Here is a 20,915-nt window from a genome sequence, read left to right on the forward strand (position 1 = left end):
TCTGTGGCTGCCCCAGGACTCTGGAATGCACTCTCTGTCAAAATTAGAGCTTCTCCATCTCTGGCTGTTTTTAAAAAGAGCTTTAAGACACACCTGCTTTCTTGGGCTTTTAATTAATTAATTTTAAAAGGTATGTTTTAAATCATAAAATTGTTTCAATCATTTTATCCTGTATTATACTTGTTGTGTTTTAACTTATGTACACCACCTAGGGAAGTACATGTCAGGCAGCATAGAAATCTGATAGATAGACGAATAGATAGATGCAAATAAATAAATAAATAAATTAATCATTAAAATTGGTACTAAAGTAGGATAAAAGCACAACATATCAACATTGCCTTTGTGTAGTTCTTTGCAGTCTGGTTTATCTATGTGGCCCTGTCTCAGTCTCTGCATCAGATGATGATACAGTCTGTTCTGCAGAATGATCTAGAGAATACTCAGACCTTCTTACCGGACACCGTTCTGATTGTTTTTCTGGAATTTATGTGCCCTCCATTCTGCTTCCTTTCTAGAACACATTTAAGGCATCTTCTATTACAGTGATACAAATAAGACTGAAGGGGATAATCACCCATCCGCTTGTCTGCAATCTGCCCCCACAACCCACTTTAATTCCCCACCTCTCTATTCTTTGCCCATCACATGCATTTCACAAGCATAGGAGTAGGACAGGGCTCTCTAGGTGTGTGGCTGGGGATGATGGAAGCTGTAACTCAACAACAGCTGAATGGTCAGGTTTTCCCACCACCCCTGGAGTAGGGCCTAGCCTGGCAAAACTAAGGAGAAGGCAGCAAGGGCTACTCCCTCAACAAAATGCAGCAGCAGCCTAGCCACTGCATCCAGCTTAGCAGCCACTTGGACACTCTGTAGTTCTTTCCCTCCCCACAAGGGGTGGAGCCACCATTGGGCCAACGGGTTCAAAGAACCCGGGCTGCGCTCAATCAGGGGCCGTGCCTTGTGGCCCCAACACCGACCACGTGTTTGATGTCAGATGCAGAGGTGCAGGTTTAGCTCCCAAGTGGGGGCCGTGCGGCCCCTTTGGGAGCTAAACTAAAGCAGCCAGGAGCAGCTCTTCCCTGCTAGGGAAGACCTGCCCCTGGCTGTGCTGCGAACGCAGCTGGCCCCTTTAGGAGTTAAAAGGCTGGCGCTGTGAAAGCTGCTTAGTTTAGCTTCCGAAGGGGCCGCGCGGCCCCTTTAGGAGTTAAATTCCAACTCCTGAATGGAGCCTCAAGGTTCCGTTCGGGATCCAGACCATGCCCCCCACATCTGATGTCAGACGTGGTGGCATGGCTAGTCCCCACCTCTGACATCAGACATGAGGGTGGGGTCAGTGGGACCACCCGCACACAGGCCACCAGTGGTCAGGCTCCACCACTACTCCCCGCCCCCAAGTGCAGAGAGGCAAAGAAGCGGCTCGGCTTGGCACAATGGCAATAGTGCCAGCTGTTTACTTTCACATTTTCAGGTTAATGCTAGAAAGCAGTGGGGTCTTATGGCTATAGCCTGAAAGTTCAGGTTGAAGTAAGCAAAGCTGCTGCCAAGTGGCTAGCAGCTACATGAGCACTTGGCCATGTACTCTGCAGCTGTCAAGAATGGCTGCCGGGCATATGGACACGGTACTTCGGCAGCTGCTAACCTCTATGTCTCCCTTTCCTGCCTCTCTACTAGAGGGGCAAAGAGGAAGAGAGAGAGAGAGAGAGAGAGAGAGAGAGAGAGAGAGAGAGAGAGAGAGAGAGAGAGAGAGGACAGACACCTGAGCACCTTCCTTGTTTCCTGGCTTGGAAACATTGCAAGGCTTCCAGACAGCTGCTATTTTCAGTGTTCTCCCCTTCTGTTCTGCTGCCAAAAAGAGAGGAAGGAAGAATGGCCAATAGCTATTCTCAGGGCTGCGTCTTCCTTCTAGCACTGGAGCAGATATTTTAAAACTGAAAGATGGAGTGAACCCCAATCAGGATACGACCTATTGAGCACTGCCCTTGTTTAACTCAAGCTTTTGTTCTGGAGGCATAGTTCAGGGCTGTGTCTTCCCTTCATCCTGGAATAAAGAAAAACAGCCTGATACTAAAACGGAAGAGTTTGTTATGGCTAGAAGGGAGAATGGGAATTGATCTTCCACCAGGGGCAATCCATATTCACTATAGGTGACAAGATGTGTAACTATTTTGCAAGGCTGCCCCAGTTGGCGACTGCAGTAAAGAGATGTGGGGGTGGGGGGAGAAGATGGCAGGGGTCCCTTCTTAATTTCTTGTCCCAGGGTCCACTTCAGCCTTGCTATGCCCTGCACTGAGCCTACAATCCACAACACACACAGGAGCCTACTGCTGCATAAAATCCTTGAACTAGTCAAGGATTTCTGGACTAGGGATTTCTGAGATAAATTTTTGTTAAGTGAGACTGAGGCCAGTAATCTCTTATTAAGTGGCACTTTCGTGGCCTGAATAATATTTTTCAGGACAATGCCATATATATTTATTTCCTCTGTACTTATCCATTGTCACCCTCAGTTTTACAGCCAGTAATTTCAGAACTTGTATTCAAGTGTCTGCTCGATGCCAGTACTAATATTCATGAAAATATGCAAAGCCATGGTAATATCATCACATTTTTCATAAAAGCCTCTGCATGGTGTCTTGATCAAATAAAGAAAAGCACACATTTAAAGAGGAAAACTTCTTGCCTAAATATGTGCAAAGCGCTATGGAGATTAAAAGCAGGATAAAATACTAAATATTAAATGTTGATGAAGTTGATGAAATACCCAAGTAAAAATAATTTATGATAATACTGTCTACTGCATCTGCTGGGAAAATTGCCTACATCTGAAGATTAGTTTGAAGCTGCAGTGAAGTCAAGATTTTCAGACAAGAGCTAAAAAATGGTTGAGAACTCCACTTTTAGAAGTCGAATTTTAAAGCATTAGAGCTAATATTATGCCACAATACCTCTGCAACACTGGAGAAAGTAAGAGAGGAATACACAGGCAGGGTATTTTCTTCCAGATGCGTAATATACATAGCCTGAATTATCTGCTTCATAAACCTGCAAAATGTCAACAATCTGTTATGCACATAAATTGTGCTTTTTCACTCAGGCTTGTCAGGGAGTCTGTGGGCAAATCATCAATGAAGTGATCAATCACCTTCTATTCAATGGTTCAAAGAGCCCAATTTTACATTGCTAGAGGCTGATAATGCATTTCAAACAGTTACTCTAAATAGCACATTTACAAACATGCTACTTCTCTGGTCCTTTTGTTGCACTTGCTATTTCCTTCTAAGAGTCACTATTAACTCCGAACTCTCAACACCACTATGATTTAGAGTCAGCATCAGCTTTGATAGTTGATTGATTTGCTACCTTTGAAAAAGGAAGCTTGCAAAACAGCAAAAAAACAAAGAACAGCAAAACAAGGTTATTTAAAGTTGAGTATGAATTCTACATTTTTTGATACAGTTAAAAAAAATGAATGACACTACCTTGGTAGTGGCATTAGATTGGCACTACTGTGATGCCACAAGCTGTTGGATGCTAATAAGTTGGATTTTGGCAGCTGGACTCTATCACTAGCTAGATTCAGCAACCAGGAATTAATGCAAGCAAATGAAGTGGCCGTACTGGGAGCCTCTATGAGGCAGAGAACAGGATCCAGCTGTGTGGGTCATTTTTTTCAAAGCACTTCTGCTCACTAAAAATTAAATTATTTCATAAATTATTCTACTGAAGCCTGAATTTGAGGACAATATAGTTGTAATATGTGGGAGATGCAACATATGTAATCCTATTTGCATATGAATGAATGAATAAATAAATAAATAAATAAATAAGGAAAGCCTGTTCTCCTGCACCTTGTGAGACTCAGGCTTTCTAAAGAAAGCAAGGGAAATGGAGCATTGATGCCCGTAGAAAGTTGGCCTCTCCTTGGATCAAACAGTAGTGCTGTGCAGAGGCTGAACAGGTGCAGAGGTTGCCTAGTAAAAGCTGACACACCCCGCCTCCCACTGAATCCTGTGCATTCTTAATGAAGCCAAAGTTCCTGACACAGCAAAAGAATCCTTAGCATTAAAGAGTATTTGAAGCTGGAGAACCATTAAACCATCAGAGCACCACGAAATGTAACCAAGATCAGATCTCAAGCCAGTTATGCAGATTTGGCATAACAGAGTCGTTTTGTTTTGTGCTTCCTCTGAACAGCCACCATTGCACCCACATCCTCCCCCTGGACCCTTTGACCACTTTGAAATCTAAAGTTTTTCCACCATTAAGACTTTCAGACGACAGAACCTTTTAAAAGTCCTGTCCCTCAGACATGTGTGTGAATGTTCCTGGGAGGGATGTATGTTGTTGTTGTCATGGGAGGCTGAAGGCCAGACTTCCTGCTACTTCCCCAGAGTCTACCTTGCCAAGAACTCTCTGTGTTCCAAACCTATCCTTCGAAACAGAATCACTAGGTTGCTGAGCCCCAAGTCGGAATGCTGGGCTGCAAGGTCCAAAATTGCTGAACTGAAATCACTATCCTTGAATGTTCCTTGAACATAAGAACAGCCTTGCTTGATCAGGCCCAAGGCCCAACTAGTCCAGCACCCTGTTTCACATAGTGGCCCACCAGATGCCACTGGAAGCCTACAGGCTCCTGCCTGTTGAGGGCATGCTCCCTCTCCTGCTGTGACTCCCCAGCAACTGGTACTCAGAGGCATCCTGCCTTTGAGGCTGGTGGTGGCCTATAGCCACCTCCAACCTCATCTGATTACCTTGGTTGCCCTCTTCTGCACCTTTTCCAGTTCTACAATGTCCTTTTTAAATATGTAGTGACCAGAATTGTATGCAGTACTCCAGGTGTGGCTGCACCATAGTTTTGTATAAGGGCATTATAACATTAGCATTTTTTTTCAATCTCTTTCCTAATGATCCCTAGCATGGAATTGGCCTTTTTTCACAGCTACCGCACATTGAGTCAACACTTCCAACGAGCTGTCCACCATGACCCCAAGATCCCTCTCCTGGTCAGTCACCAACAGCTCAGATCCCATCAGCATATACTTGGTTGTTTTTTTTGTCCCAATATGCATCACTTTCCACTGGCCAAGACTGAACAACATTTGCCATTTTGTTGCCCACTCACCCAGTTTGGAGAGATCCTTTTGGAGCTCCTCACAATCTCTTTTGGATTTCACTAACCAAAAGAGTTTGGTATCATCCAGGGGCGTAGTTAGGAGAGAGGGGGCCCGTGTTCATCCCTCTTTCTGGTGGCCCCCCAGACTGAGGGAGATAATGAAGAAAATAGGGAGGGATGTAGCTGGAGGGCCCTCTGGAGCTGGGGTCCGTGTTCTTTGAACCCTTTCGTTCAATTATAGCTACGCCCCTGGTATTGTCTGCAAATTTGGCCACCTTGCTGCTTACCCCAACTTCTAGATCATTTATGAATCAATTAAAAAGCACCGGTCCGAGTACAGATCCCTGGGGGACCCCACTTCTTACTTCCCTCCATTGTGGGAAGGTAGCAGGAAGAACTGCTGAAACTGAATATAACTCACTTGAATAGATTATTCAATAAAGAACTAAGGCTATTAAATAATAATAACAATAATGTTACAACTACCAAGCTAAGGTTATTTCACATTCTATCAATATTTAGTTTTTATATGTTGGTGAAAGCTCAGATGTTCAAGGGATGATTTTACCACAAGGTGATAAATACAACTTTTATAGAACTATCACCATGAACATTATATACTAAGATTTAGGAATGAAACAAGGACCCTCAATAATTATTTTGAGGCTGTATATATATTCTCTGAGATCCAGTCTGGTACAGTGGTTAACATTGGACTAGGAGTGGGGAGACCTGGGTTCAGATCCTTACTCAGCTATGAGACTCATTTAAGCTAGTCACTCCTTCTCAGCTTAGCTTTCCCAACAAGGTTGTTATAAGGACAAAAAGGGGCCATGTACACCACCACTGTTCCCTCTAAGGCATGCACATGTGTGCGCACTCACAAGTTCTCTGATGTCTGCTCAGTTAATTTTAGATCCCGCTCAGGTTTAATTAGGAAGGCTGCACTCTGAATGCATCTGCACACACAGTGCCTTGATACTGCTGCCCAGAACAAAACTCATTCCACACAGAGATGAAAAAAAAATTAGAGGGACCACTTTACGCCACCTTGAACTCTTTGAAGGAAAGGCAGGATAAAGTTAAAATTTTAATTTATTACAATTAATAATATCATTTATAGTGGTAACAAAAAGCAACCACAGATATTAAGGGAGTAGAGGAGCACAATTTTTCTACTTACAACAAGAAGAATACCACATATATTGCACAATTCTCTTTTCCACCTTCTTAAGAAACTTAGCGGAAATCAACACTCGTCTCTAGTACATTTGGATCTGCAATATATCAGAATCCTTTGTTTCATCTGTTAGAATTAAATTGACAGCCAAAGCTGGAATGAGATGTGCATTTACTTATCCCTTTAAACCTGTGATGATATGACAAGCTTTTAAACCTAGTAGTCATTGTTTTGTAAAATACTTATTATGAGTAAATATATAAACATTGGAAAGGTATACAGAATGTGAAGATTGCCAAATTCATAGGTGTAGCAAGTGGACTACATAGTTTTTCATTATTGACAGCAAGATCTTCTGGGTGTTCAATTAGCTACAACTGATAATGCCTATTGTTCCTCGTCTATAACAGAAATCCACCGAGACTTGGAAATAAAAAGTTAATTGAAAATTGAATTAGCAGATTACCAAGATCAAGGAAGGCTTGTTCTCTTTTCAAATGGAGACCAGCCTGGATACAAAATGTAATGCAAATTGCAAATTGTAATGCAAATGAGATATTTTAGGGTTTCTTTTACCTTCAGTAAGTGAAGGGGAAAAATACCTTTATTTTTAAGTACCTGATTAATCAGCTTTATTTTGATTAATCATATCAGCTATGATTGAATTGCCAGGACATAGCCTGGTATCTATAGCAATGAAATTATGAACCCTCTTGGAGCTGAGTAGAATGTGAAACAAAACTGATAGTTCTAGACAATCCACACCATGAAACAATTGCACAGGACAGTACTTTCAAAGTTGGGGGCAGGGGGACTAGGACATGAGCCTGTATACACTGTTAGAGTTACTGTCCCATTATAAATCATTAAAGCTTCTCATGTTGCTCTCATAGAATGTGGCTGGACTAATTCATAGCAGTAGTTCTCAAACTCTGATGGGAACTGCATCTCTTCTGAGGCATCAAATAAATGCAGGTACCCCATTTTTAGAGGGGGAGGGAGTCTTGATGCAATTACAATTTTTCCTTTTGCTTACATTTTATGTAGAGGCTGGCCTACAGTGAACTACAAGGACCTCCAGGGTATACCAACCACAGCTTTGAAAATCACCGACTTTTACCTGTGGATCTTTACCCATGAGGATCTGGCTGTGTGGTGCCTCCTTGAAAAGCTTGAATTACAACAGCCCCCCTAGGGGTGGCACGGCAGTTGTGTGCACAGTTGTGTGCACAGTTGTGTGCATCACATGTAATATTTGACTTTCAGCATGTGTTGGAGAGACTGCTTGAAATTTTCACATCAAAAGGAATACTGGAAAAAGAAAATTTGGGACAAAGTGCCAATCCAGTATCACCATCCTGAATAATGGTAAATAGAAAAGGCTAAAACAAATAATGCAACAACACACAGATTCACATACGGTATCTAACTATTTAAGCTCTCATGGTCAGACTTCTTCTGACCAAAGGAGAGATAAGATATACCTATACCCAGATGCCTTGAACACTGGTACTAAATGACAACAGGATTTTGTTAAGGTTTTAACATCAGAGATTTGAATATATTTTATATGTTTAAGTAGATTTGTTATAAATTTATTATATTGTTTTCAATTGGTCATTTTATCAAAATTTGTATCGTATTTTGATATTTTATTATAGATATGTACAGTAGGAGTAACTGAACCCAACATTGGGAGACTTTTTTATAATCTTCAAGCCACTGAGGAAGACAATCAGAGGGTTGAAACACATCTGGCTTCAATTTAAGAATCTAATGACAGTCTCTAATAAGTGATACACACAAGTTTTTGGACCAATACTGGATTTTTTCACATGAGGACTGTCAATCCTATTTGCAAATTCTGCTATTATTAAATTTCTGTAAGGTTAATAGTATACTGTTCGTTGGACTTTTTTGGATTCTCATTGTACCCTGTGTATTGTTTTGAATCTAGGTGATACTTTGTTTTTGTTTTTGATAATCAGTTGTGTCCAAAAAACCAACTTTTTTTAACACAAAAACATAGGGCAAAATCTAGAAAAAATTTAGTGTCCATTATTTTGGACTTAAATGTGCATAGCCTTGACTGGATTGAGTCAGATTCTGACATGCTGCTTTTGAAACAGTCAGCCTGTTTATGTAAAGATGGAGCCTGAGCTTGATGTGTTCCTTTTTTTAGAGTTCTTACAAGCATTACTTGAAGTGCAGCTGTTAAGAATATTTAGAAAACCAGTCCACTTCTATTGGAAGAACCAAAATACATCAATAAAACTATGTGAGGGAACATGACTAGATTAGAAGAGGGAAAACAAATCTTGTACTGCATTTTAGGAACCTTAAAAACTGTGTGTTGAAACCATTTTATCTAGAAAGATGCAATTAATTTTTTCCCCTGAAATAAAATCTCAGATTTTTTTTAATTTTTGACAGCTAATACAGAATTTTCCCTCATATGCAAGTTCTATCCAGTTTTAATGTGAAATCAATGGGCTGTACAGCTGCAGGTTACACACTAGGCTAGAGCAATTGACTGGGATCCAAGACTTGGGTATTCCCAGTGAGATTTTTTTTAAAACCCTTCAAACAGAAGATCTTTTTGCAACATGACATATTGTTTTCAAAAGTCTCCATTTTGGAAATGGTATGGCATGGACTGCTCTTTGAAAATCACAACCCTAGATCTTCCTTAGGCATGTGGAATGGGTCAAGCAGTTATTTGGATCCCAGCTTATAAAAGCTCAGGCCACATACATAATTTAGTCTTCAAAGTGCTGCAGGAGGAATTCGTTGTTTCTGCTAACCAGACTAATTTGGACACTCTAACATAAATTTTCTTCAGGTGTATAGCATAGATTAAAATATGTTATGTCAGAAGAGTTTTCCTAATTTCATCCTACATTTTCTATAATTTCTTATTATTATTCCTAGTCAATCCAATGTACAGTATGTTGTGGGAAATGTCATTTTTCAGCACCACAAGAAAGCTTAACTTTCGGATGGCATGGACAATATTCCGCATTGGACCAATTCAATTGGTCCAATGAAGGTAGGGGAGCACACATGGCACCTGCCATCTGTTGCGTGATCACCTAATTGTGCATCACCACCCCTCTATAAACACTTCAAAGTAGTGTTTGAACCATACACAGTGGGGCAGTTCAGACAAGCTATGCCCTTGGCTCAACGGGTGGGGATGTAGATGTGTACACCCATGGTCCTCCCCCCAATATGCTGAATTGGGCTGATCGGATTATCACCTGAACTTCTGCAATACTAACAACTTGTGAGACATACAAGTCTGAACCTTGCAACAAACTGTACCAGCACAATTATATTTTGATTTGTATTACGTACTATGGCATTAAGTGTTTACACTTACTTAGTTCCATCTGGAAATCTTGGCTTAATCCACAAAGCAGTGCCATCACAACTAAAAAGGGACTGGTTTCAAGAATTCTACCAAGCAGCCCATCGGCTTTCCTTCTCAGTCTGTACTTTAGCTTCGATCCTTTTTGCATGAAATTTCTGACTTGATATTCTGTGTGTTTCCAACTCTTCACAGGAATTGTCAAAGGCGTGGAAGTCCATAGTGGTTTCTTCAGTCAGATCAAGTAATAATCTTTGTACTCCCTAAGACTGTCCTGGTTACATCCCCAGTAACACTAAGAGAATCTGTGACTATCGAGAGGGGTTCCAATTTAGCTTATGTACTCACCCGCTGAACATTTGGCAGCAACAACAGGTTTCTATATTTGTTTTCTTATTCCAGCCACATAAGCAATTAATTTATTTATGCCAATGTGCCAAAGTTATGGAACAACATAGTACAGTTCACTAGTCTCACAAATGATACTCCAAGCTTGTGATATGTAACTCTATGAATGTAAATGTAACTCATGAATGTTATATCTGTTCAGCTATTTTAAGAACCACTCATTGTTAATTTTAAACATTGCAGCTCCTTTTATTATCTTCTACAAAACTTTGCTTCAGAACTGCATTAAGCTGCTAGTCTAAAATTAATAAGGTTATGGGCAAACAGTAAGCTATGCATACCATGCATTCAGCAATGCAGTAGGATCTGCTGGCTGGGCTATTAAGAATATACTGCTAAAAATCAAACAGAATACTTAAGCAAAGGATTAAGCATATATTCCTACATTTTACAAAAAAAACTATAGTTTTTATCCAAGAGAGATCTTGGATAAAAAGTAATCAGTATTGTACAAATAAAGGGAGGTAACTCCAAAATGCTGCACTGCTCCCCAACCCCTGTATTCAATGTATTCACTCAAAAATGGTCCTGGCCATGCAGTGAGTTCAGTGCATAGAAAACCTGGTGTCAAAGATTTCAGCCTGCATCACATCTTGAACTGAAGGTAGGAATTCGGTTTGTGCACAGTCACCAAGCTCCAGTCAAGGGAAGAAAACAACCTAACAAACTACAGGGAAACCAGTCAGAGCAGAAAGGAACCACCTTAACAGCAACAGATGACTATAGTACACCAGCTCCTTCTTCCCACACATTTTCTTCTCTCTGTGTGACCCTCAGGTACATATTTTTGAAGGCAAAGAGCATCTACGGGGACAGGAGAAAGCAGTTAAGACTGCTCCACCCTCCCCACACATGCACACACCGCTGCTCCACAGCACTGTTCCGGAACTCAGAGCAGCCTCTCTGTGCTGGACACAGCTCCAATATGTCTCAGTTTGGCTGCTCTGGCTATCAGCCAGTATTCCTATCACTTCAGCCAGGCTTCAACCCCGAGGTTGTGGCAATAATTGTGTTTTAATTGTGTTTTAATAGTTTTAACTTTTTAATTTTAATCATTGAAATGTTTTAATATTTTATTGCCTGTTTTTATTGTTTTGTAAACCGCCCAGAGAACTGGCGTTTTGGGCGGTATAGAAATGTATTAAATAAATAAATAAAGTAAGTAAGTCTTCATTCCACCATGGTCATCTGAGCAGCCACTGAGACAAAAGACCATTTATACAGTGAATGAAGATGGTTAGAAGAGACACCACCCTTTGTGGTGTGAGAAGGTGCAAAGGAAGGTGTTACTTCCTTTAGAATAATTTCTTATTTACGTTTACCTTATTGCTGCTGTATTACTCCACATTCAGTTTTAATCATGGTAGTTTCATCCAGATGACATTTTCAACATGTTATTTATTTGAACTTACAGCCTGACATATTTGATAGACTTAGCTACCTAACAACATTTTTAAAGCCAATAAAAAGTAAAATACTGCAATGTTAACATAACATATATATATCAGACTAAACTACAGTCCAACAAACCAGATCTTGGAACATGTCCCCAATGACACTGTTAAACTCGTTAACAGCTTTAGCAAGTACAAGTTATAGGCTGAATGTGAACTTGCTTGTAGTCTGCAAAACGTGAGATAGATATGCATATCTATTCTATTGCATTTATCATGCAAATATATACAGGGGGAGGGAGCTAGGACCAACCAGACATTCACAACTTAAAAGATAAGGAGTATACATGATATCTAATAGATATCCATTAAAATTATAACATGGAGTGACTCTTGGGCATTGGTACACCCTCAAGGAGGAAAAACAGGTTAACATGTGTCTGTGTGATGTTACTTTCAAATTTGAAAAGACACAATCTTATGAATTGTTATCAATAATCTCTTAAACTATGACTGTTTGGGCTCATAGGCCAAAGGTGTTAAAGTGCAGAGGATTACAAAAACTCAGAACGGTTATTTTGCTTCCAATACACTGGATGTAACAGATTAACACTCTGATTAAAAATTCCACACAGCAGTAAAAAAATACACAGATCTCTGTGTAAGAAGCAATTTCTCTATTTACTTTGATAGCAACACAGAGCTCTATACATCTGCATCAGAGCTGCTGGTAATTATAGCAAGGAACAGTGTTCTTGCTGGTGACACTGACTCTGTTTTTATTCTTTCATCTGTTCTTCTTTTGGCTTCATAAGGTGTGCATTTACTCCAGAAGTCAGGGTACATACACCTACAAGCTGATTCTTCTGGATTCATGTTGAGTGCAAGTACTCAAGCAATTCTGAGGTATTTTTTGTAAAGAACTTGTCATATACTACTATTCCTCTTGAAAAATACATAGTACAGGTTGAGTACCCTTATCCGGACACTCGAAATCCAGAATGCTCTAAAATCCGGACACCACGCCGTAACAAAAACAAAATGCCTCAGCTCACTCACTCACAGATTCCCAATTTTGCTGCTTTTAAACATGCAGCCAAAAACTTACTTATTTCAGAAGGCTGTTAGTTTTGTCTGTAATTCTCTCTAGTTGCGGCTCTGTTTTTATTATGAAGCTTTTAAATGTTTTTATGTTCTCACTTTGGCGCTAGAGGGAAAAGGGAAAGCCCCCTCTCCTCCACTCCCTGCTCAGTTTGGCGCCTGCTCTGTTGGCATCTGTTTTGGCACTCTGGATCCCATGCCCAAGATAGCTCATTATGCAAATATTCCCAAATCCGGAAAATCTGAAATCCGGAACACTTTTGGTCCCAAGCAGTCCAGATAAGGGATACTCAACCTGTAATCCACATCTGATAGAGGAGACTATAGGTTATTCAGGCTGCAGTCCTAAATAGGGAGTAAGTCCTATTTAACTCAGCAGGACTTGTTTCTGAAAAAACTTCCTTATGACTATGCTGTCACTCTGACCCTTCTATTGCAGTCAGCTGACTTTGCAAAGAGACCCTATGAACATATGCTTGCTTATGCACTGGGGAGCCAGCTTTTACAGGATTCTAACTGCATGTACAGTTTCTATCTGCACAGAGCCTGTTTGCACCATCTACTTAAAGTTAGCACCCCAGTCTAGTATTATCTGCCAAGATGACCCTGCTACCTCCAACACACACACACACACACACACACACACACACACACACACACACACACACACTGTGTTGTGAGAAAAAAAGGCTTGTCACTATGCTAACTTACGATGATTTGAGTCTGAATAAAAGAGGTCCATACCCCTGAGAGCTAACTGACAACAGTCAAGGCTGTCAGCTTGCTTGCTAAGCATAAAGGCTTCCACCACTTCTTGTCAGTGCAATCAAACACCTCCATGGATAATTGAAAAGGGTTTCAATTCTCCACTGCACTGCAGTGGAGAAGAATCAGCCTCAAGCAAATCAAGCTAAGCTTCATTTAAATTTTTTTTTACATCTGATATTTTCTCGTCTACAGCTGTCACTATAAGAGACAGGCACTACAACAGGAGTATCGAAATCCCATACTTCCCATTACAAGGAGGTACAGAACTAACTCTCTCTCCTTCCACCCTCCATCTTCACCAGCTCAACGCTCTTACACACACACACACACTCTCCCTTCTTCTCCTCCACCTCCTCTGTTTTACTTTTAATCTCATAGCAGCAACATAGTTAGGCTGTTCACACAAGCAGCCCTGCCCAGGCTTGGGAAGCCCTACCTGGGTACGGCTGCTCATGTAAAGTGTGTCCCTGGGTAGCCCAGGATTTTTACCCAGCCATTCATTCATTCATTATACTGCCCAAAACACAAGGTTCTCTGGGCGGTTTACAAGAGAATAAAAACAACAATTAAAATTTAACAGTTAAAACTATTAAAACACAATTAAAACACCTGGATAAAAGGGCGCGAGTACATCCTTTTATCCAGGTCTGGGGTCATGTGTGTGCTCAGGCTGCAGTCAGCCCAAGTAGACCCAGAGCTGGGTGCCTAATGCGCCTAACTCATGGGGGATTGCCCAATGCACTGTGCACAGTGAATTGTGGGATATCTGGGACGTATTTACTGAAGCACTCATCATGTGGGTGCATGAGCCACGCGGCTCAGATTGCTGCTGGATCATCCGGGGGAAGGGAGGTACGATATTGCCTTCTCACCCCACCCTTTCTGGCCTAACAAAAGGTTGTGTGAATGACCTTAATGTGTAAGGTGGGAAAGGGAATTTGGGTGGTATCCAGGCGGGTGGCACTCAAGTTAGGGGAGACAACTGGGAACTGTTTCCCTCCCCTCAAGTCTCCTCAGCAGGGAGGCAAACCATTAACATTTTGGGCTGAGCTCTAGTTCAGGTCCATTAGTAGTTGTTAACTCTCTGGTTCTGTTTCAGGTCAGACACTAATTAGAAAAAATGATTTAGTAACTGGTTTTAAGATTTGTTTTGAATCAGTTTAGATACATTTCATACAGAATAATGTCAAGCCTATAGAATTGATTTAAATCTCTAGGAAAATAACTGAAATTACTGTTGCTGTTTTCATGCTCCCTTTCCCCACACTCAGATTCCGAATTGCACATGGCACCCTTGGACAAACATGGGGACCCTAGCACACTGGAAGGGCCCATCACTGTTGATGTGTGCACTGCCACTAAGTCCCCTGGATCTTTCCCAGCAATGCTATGTTAGGGACCAAGACATTGTGAGAAAATTAAAATGGCACCTTCAGCAGCACTGGCACTGAGAGGAGTAATAAAACCAATAATTGCCACCAGTGCCTGGCAACTACATAAGAGAACAGTCCTGCTGGATCAGGTCAAAGGCCTAACTAACTCAACATCTTGTTTCACACAGTTGCCCACCAGATAACAACAAACAACAACAACAACAACAACACTACTTTATTTGTTAGCCACCTCATAACAAATTGTTCTCTGGGCAGCTTACAACACAACATTAAAACATGAGCTAAAAACACACATTGAATCATAACAGACCAAAAAAGGGGGGGGGATACAAAATACAATACAAAAACAAAATTTAAAAACATTGTTTCAAATAAGTTACAATGAGTTCAAACATTTTTAAAAAATAAATTTAAAATGCTTCTAAGCCCACAGGCTAGTGAGGGCATGCCCCCTCTCTCACAGTTGCTCACCTGTAAATGGTATTTAGAGGCATCTTGCCTCTGAGGCTGGAGGTGGTCTATAGTTGTGTGTGGAAATGTTGTTGTAATGTCCAGCCAGTAGGTGGCACTAACATTTGCTAGCAGTGATCCTAATTGGAGGCAGAGTCCCTTCCTACTTCCTCTCTGTACTTCTTGTTGAACTTGTCTCTTTCTGTAACACAATAAAGTAGTCTTAGCCTATAATGGCTGCCTTCCTCTGTACTCTCAGGACATTAGTCACCAGACTAGTAGCCATTGATAGACCATGAATTTCTCCAAGTCCCTTTTAAAGCTATCCAAGCTAGTGGCCATCACCACACATGTGGCAGAGAATTCCATGGATTAATTATGCACTATGTGAAAAAGTACTTTCTTTTGTTGGTCCTGAACTTCCTGGCCTTCAGTTTCATGTTATGACCCCTGGTTCTAGTGTTGTGAGAGAGGGAGAAAAAAATTATCTCTGTCTTCTCTCTATACTCCATGCATAATTTTATGCACCTCTAGCCAAGCTGGTACAGACAGGAATGCTGCTGTCATTGCTGCACTGCCACAGCTGCCCAACAGCCGCAACCACCACCACCACCACCACTTCTCACCTGATTAGCACAGTTAGGGCCTAACTACATGGGGGACCATGACATAAGATGGAGCCCAGGATGGCACTTTAGCCAAAGTCTTCTCAAACCTGGAGCAGCCCTGCTTACAGTCTACAGTAGTTTACCATTGCGATGGTTCTGCTCAAGGGAGCTCGGGTTAAGAAACTGTTATTCTAGGCCTTTAATTACATTAAGTAAATAACTTTTACGTTATGACACTGCAAGTCTAAATCAAACAAGTAATAGGCAATGATTCTATTCTGGGAGGAAAGTCTCCTTAGCTAGTGACCAGAGGAAAAAAGCTTTTGGTCCAGCCACCTAGGGAGGCCTCAGGCAAAGTCAAAAAATGACTACTTTATTAACTGCAATGCACTAGCTCAGCCCAGAAGACACCCCACCCCAGACACAGACACACAAACCCCTTCCTTTCCTAATTAGCCTTATTTCCTTAAAAAAAATATCATCTACTCTACACCCAGCTCTTCGGGGTTCTACCTTTTCTTTCAAAAAGCTCCACTCTTAGCAAAAAAAAGAGGGGTGGTGGTGGAATTACTCTGTTTAGAAATGAATGACTGAATGGCAAGAAGAACTGAAGTGCTCGGGAATCACAAGAAGCTTCCAGCTTCAGTTTAAGAATCCTCCAGACAGCGGCCCTGTTGTCGGACAACAGCCTTTGGGTAGGCAAGCCTCAACTTAAGCACTAGAAGCCCCACCACACTATCTACCAATATCTCTATTATCCTCATCCTTTTCAGATGTCTCATTGGAAAATATAATTTCTTGATTTACAGCTAGAGCATAGTCATCTTCACCATCTCTCAAAAGAATCTCCTAGAGTGCCTGATCGTTTGCAATTAAAGTATGTTAGGTTTACGTTCAGTTCCGCTTCACTGAAAAATAATCTTTGAATCAGTTTTGGGATTTTGATTTGGTTCAGCTCCCAGCCCTCAGCCCCTCCTTCAACATAAGGCAGTGAGCAGCAGTGGAAGGTTTCCTTGAGTTAAGGGGATTGAGCATAGCTGGATGCAGACCTTTCCCTGAGGCCAAGTTGGCCTTTGTTCATGCACATGCACTCACTACCTGTAGCCCTTTAATGTCAAGGAGGGTTTTTTATGAGGTTAAACATTAGAGTGTAATGCAGCTCCATTAAATAAGTGTGAGGTTTCTCAATGTTTTCAACAGAATGTGTACTATACCTTTTATATATAGATTTTTTGGTATAGTACACAAATTATTTATGCTATAGATTATCTGTATCCTATTTGCTTATTTGATCTCAGATGATTAAGGAGGCAAATTTTCCAGAGCAGGAAAGGATTTGAACTCATCGTAGAAATCACCCACTTTTTTCCTGAAAATCAAGGGATTTCAGGGGGTGAGCTTTTACATTATAAAGAAAATGAATAAATTGGATAAATTGTCAGATCACTATTGTTATGCAACTGTGCAGAAGATAGAGAGAGTTGAGTTGCCTGAGATTTCCCTGACCTATTTCACTTTAAGAAAATAACACTTATAATTCAGCTGGTTTCTCAGTGGCTCTCATTATCTGAAAATAATTTAGTGGGCACGAGAGATGGCTTTATACTACTTTATGAAATCACTGAAAATCAGGGTGACACATGGGCATTACATAGCATAAATAAATAAATGTAATGGTGATGCATTACATTACATGTCATACTAGTGCATAGTATGCTCTGAATTCTGGTATGAATAAAAGCATCCCTCCCAGCAGTTATTTTTGTTGGCACCACATAACATGATATGAAAATGTTAAATACGATGTTTTAAACCACATTTATACTAACATTTTAAACCACATTACACTTACTACATGTTAAATACATACCCATGTGCTACAGTCCTGCTCCTAATCACTATCATTATTTTTTAAAGGCAGGACCACAAAAAACCATTGACATAAGGTATAGTTTGGACCTAAAGCTCAAGATGCATGTTACATACAAATACTGCAGGCTGACATGTACATGTATGTAGCTGTAATCCAAGTAATGTGAAAAGCTGCTTCAAGAGGGCACCACTGAGAGGAGAAGAAAGAAGCAAGGGCAAGGGGCACTTTTCATTTTCCCTGCACTATTCCCACTCCAAATAATCCCTAAAGTGGCTTCCCCCTGCTGCAGTGTCATACATTTAAAATTCTGGTGGAGAGGGAAGTTGCTGGGAGGAACAGGAAGGCAGCAGGAATAAAAAAGGTTTTCCTACCATCCTCCTCGTGACTACTTCTGCTCTGCCAATTTCAACTTTCCAAAGCAGTTTTTACAACCAAAAAAAGGGGTTGTTGGAACCGTTACATACATTTACAGTGTAGTGTGTAATTTGGATCAAGGACTCTGAGCAGCAATAAGATCAAATGCAATTCTTGACACAGAGCAATCAAATCTTTATTACAGAATGGAAAGGAATCATCAAAACCAATGTTTGTCTTAAAAAAACAAAATGACATTATTTGAAGCAACCTATAATGGGAGAAGCATGACCAACTTACAATGCAATCCTATCCATGTTTACTCAGAACTAAAGGCCCACTGGCTCACATTCTGTTCAGTGTGAGAAGTGAGGAACAGAAGCTGTGTCCATGGAAGCTACATTGGAGCTCAGTCTAAAGAATTTCTGAGCAGCCAAACATTTATGGAGGGGTAGTGGGATTGATTTTCACTGATCCATCCATCCCTCCAAAAAAACCCTTTGACTTCAGAAATATGTCCCGAAGGTCATGCAGTCCTCAGGCACAAATTTCTGAAATCAAAAAGTACCTTTGGAGGAAGAAGAGAGAAGTGAAACTTGCTCCTACTCCATGCATATCTGACTGCTCAGGAATGCTATGGCTTGAGCTTCAATACAGCCTCTTCCATGGATGCAGCTCCTGTTCAGAATGTGAGCCACTGTGTAAATGGGGCTTACTCCCTAGTAAGTGTGCTTAGGATTTTAGCCTGATAAGCATTTTTTTCTGTATCAGTTTATATGGAACTAAGTTGTCCAAAAATATTCACATGTAGAAATGTGTGATGGAGAGTAAATTTTCACACACAGCTATTTCTCTAGAGAGATATATTATGCAATATTTACTTGTCTTAATGTTTACATTGGCATGTCTGAGTATTCACTGGTGAGAGAAACCTATACTTTAAAAGCTTACATGTAACTATACTCTGGATCATGCAAGAACAGAATACTGTAACTGAAGTATGCATATGAATAGAAACCTTGATCAAGTCATTGACGTGACTAAACTAAAGTGCCATCAAGTCGGTGTCAACTCCTGGCGACCACAGAGCCATGAAGTTTTCTTGTAGAAAGTCTAAAAGGGTACAGAGGCCGTTCATATAGCATGCTCATATGCAGGGGCGTAACTACAATAGGGCAAGGGGAGACAGTTGTCTGGGGGCCCACTGCCTTGCCCCCTACCCCCAAGGCAAGCCACATGACTGACTCCCCCAGCCACGTACCCGCCTGGGCTTCATTCAGTTGTATTCATCCTCTGAAATTGATGTGAGTGTTCAGACCTGGAGCTACCAGAACAGCGTGCCTTTCTCTAGCACCAGTAAATGACTTGCATCATCCACATTTTAAAAAAAACTTTAGGATGATGTTCTGTTGTGGCACATAGGTTCTATATACATTTTACTATGCTTTTTGTTACCACTATTCAGCCTCATTTAAGATTTCTTTACTTCATGAATTGAGCTTCAGTGAGTGGGGGGGCCCATTTTAAAATCTTGTCTCTGGGTCTGCTCCAACCTTGCTACTCCCCTGCTCATATGGACAGAAACTTCCGGGTGCTTATAGTAATTTTGGTTCCATCAGTTGCTACAAATGGCCACATCTGGAGGGGACCTTTTTAGGTACTTAAAGGTAAAGTGTGCCATCAAGTTGATGTTGACTCCTGGCAACCACAGAGCCCAGTGGTTGTCTTTGATAGAATACAGGAGGGGTTTACCATTGCCATCTCCCGCACAGTATGAGATTATGACTTTCAGCATCTTCCTATATCACTGCTGCCTGATATAGGTGTTTCCCATAGTCTGGGATACATACCAGGGGGATTTGAACTTAAGTACCTCTGGCTTGCTAGTCAAGTCATTTCCACGCTGCACCATTACCTTGCTCTATTCTCCTGCACCCATGACTTCTTATGAGTGCGAATATATTCAGTGCAAATATGAATGCAAATATGTTTAGGATTGAAATAGTTTACACTTGACTAAATTGCAGTCAAAATGTTACAAGAGCCATCTTCATTTTTCAGTATGCAAATAAATATTTAAGAATGCCCATGGGTATCCTTAATTTGGCAAGGACGCAATTTTCATTGTAACTTGCTCCAAACAGCTGAATCTCTGAAATTAACTCCCCAAATAACACTTTTTAAAAGACCGCAAATTTAAACCTCAGAGCTCCAACTTGCATCTGCCGAGTTCTACAAAGCCAAATGCAATCTGTACCCAAAGTTAATATATGCTTGGATGCAGACTTTGAATGTCTTCATAAGATTTGGGTGGAAATTTGGGGGAGAAATGAATATACAATGCAGAATTATCATGCATATGGATGTAGACAAATTGGATCAGGTTCAGAAGACAACAAATATTAGCAAAGGTCTGGAAAACAAGGTTGAAAGAGCTTGCAAAAGACTGGTGTGTGTGTGTGTGTGTGTGTGTGTGAGAGAGAGAGAGAGAGAAAGGGAGAGAGAGAGAGACGAGTGGGCTGGGTGGGAGAAACCCCTGCTAACTGAGCAAAGAGGCATCTTTTTAAAGTGGTGATTCTCTTTATTTAGCAGGGGGAGAGCAACTGGCCATATCCAACCCCAGTACAGCATCCTTCCAAAGTGGCTGTTGCTGGTGTCAATCTTATGTTTCTTTTTAGATTGTGAGCCCTTTGGGGACAGGGGACCATCTTATTTATGTATTATTTATTTTTCTATGTAATCTGCTTTGAGAACTTTGGTTGAAGAGTGGTATATAAATATCCTTAGGATTTACCTGAATAAAAGATGACTCTGAATTTAAAACAAGTCCCTTCAAAAACAGAGGTTAAATACAGGTTAAACCTATATTTACCCCAAAAGAAGGGGATTCTGAATTTAA

General features: G+C 40.9%; 1 protein-coding gene and 1 long non-coding RNA gene across 24 annotated transcripts in view; one reads left to right on the forward strand and one right to left on the reverse strand.

The window, feature by feature from the left end:
- The window catches only part of LOC128326188 (uncharacterized), a 63,495-nt gene extending 56,016 nt beyond the window's left edge, over nt 1–7,479 (forward strand). The window contains exon 4 of the long non-coding RNA XR_008307880.1: nt 7,344–7,479. This is a non-coding gene — a long non-coding RNA (uncharacterized LOC128326188). The remainder of the gene's footprint in view (nt 1–7,343) is intronic.
- Nucleotides 1–20,915, reverse strand: part of GRIP1 (glutamate receptor interacting protein 1) — a 541,298-nt gene that overhangs the window by 167,282 nt on the left and 353,101 nt on the right. For 5 of the 23 annotated variants that reach the window (XM_053252574.1, XM_053252568.1, XM_053252566.1 and 2 more), the window contains exon 1: nt 9,679–9,863. The exons of 14 other annotated variants lie outside the window; for them this stretch is intronic. In XM_053252574.1, the coding sequence (XP_053108549.1) occupies nt 9,679–9,817 (139 nt within the window). In that variant the 5' untranslated portion in view covers nt 9,818–9,863. Of the gene's footprint in view, nt 1–9,678; nt 9,864–20,915 lie in introns of those variants that run through there. 4 more of the 23 variants (XM_053252578.1, XM_053252587.1, XM_053252570.1 and 1 more) reach the window with 1 other exon arrangement.

This window comes from Hemicordylus capensis, chromosome 5 (assembly GCF_027244095.1).
Source record: "Hemicordylus capensis ecotype Gifberg chromosome 5, rHemCap1.1.pri, whole genome shotgun sequence".
NCBI classification, from domain to species: Eukaryota; Metazoa; Chordata; class Lepidosauria; order Squamata; family Cordylidae; genus Hemicordylus; species Hemicordylus capensis.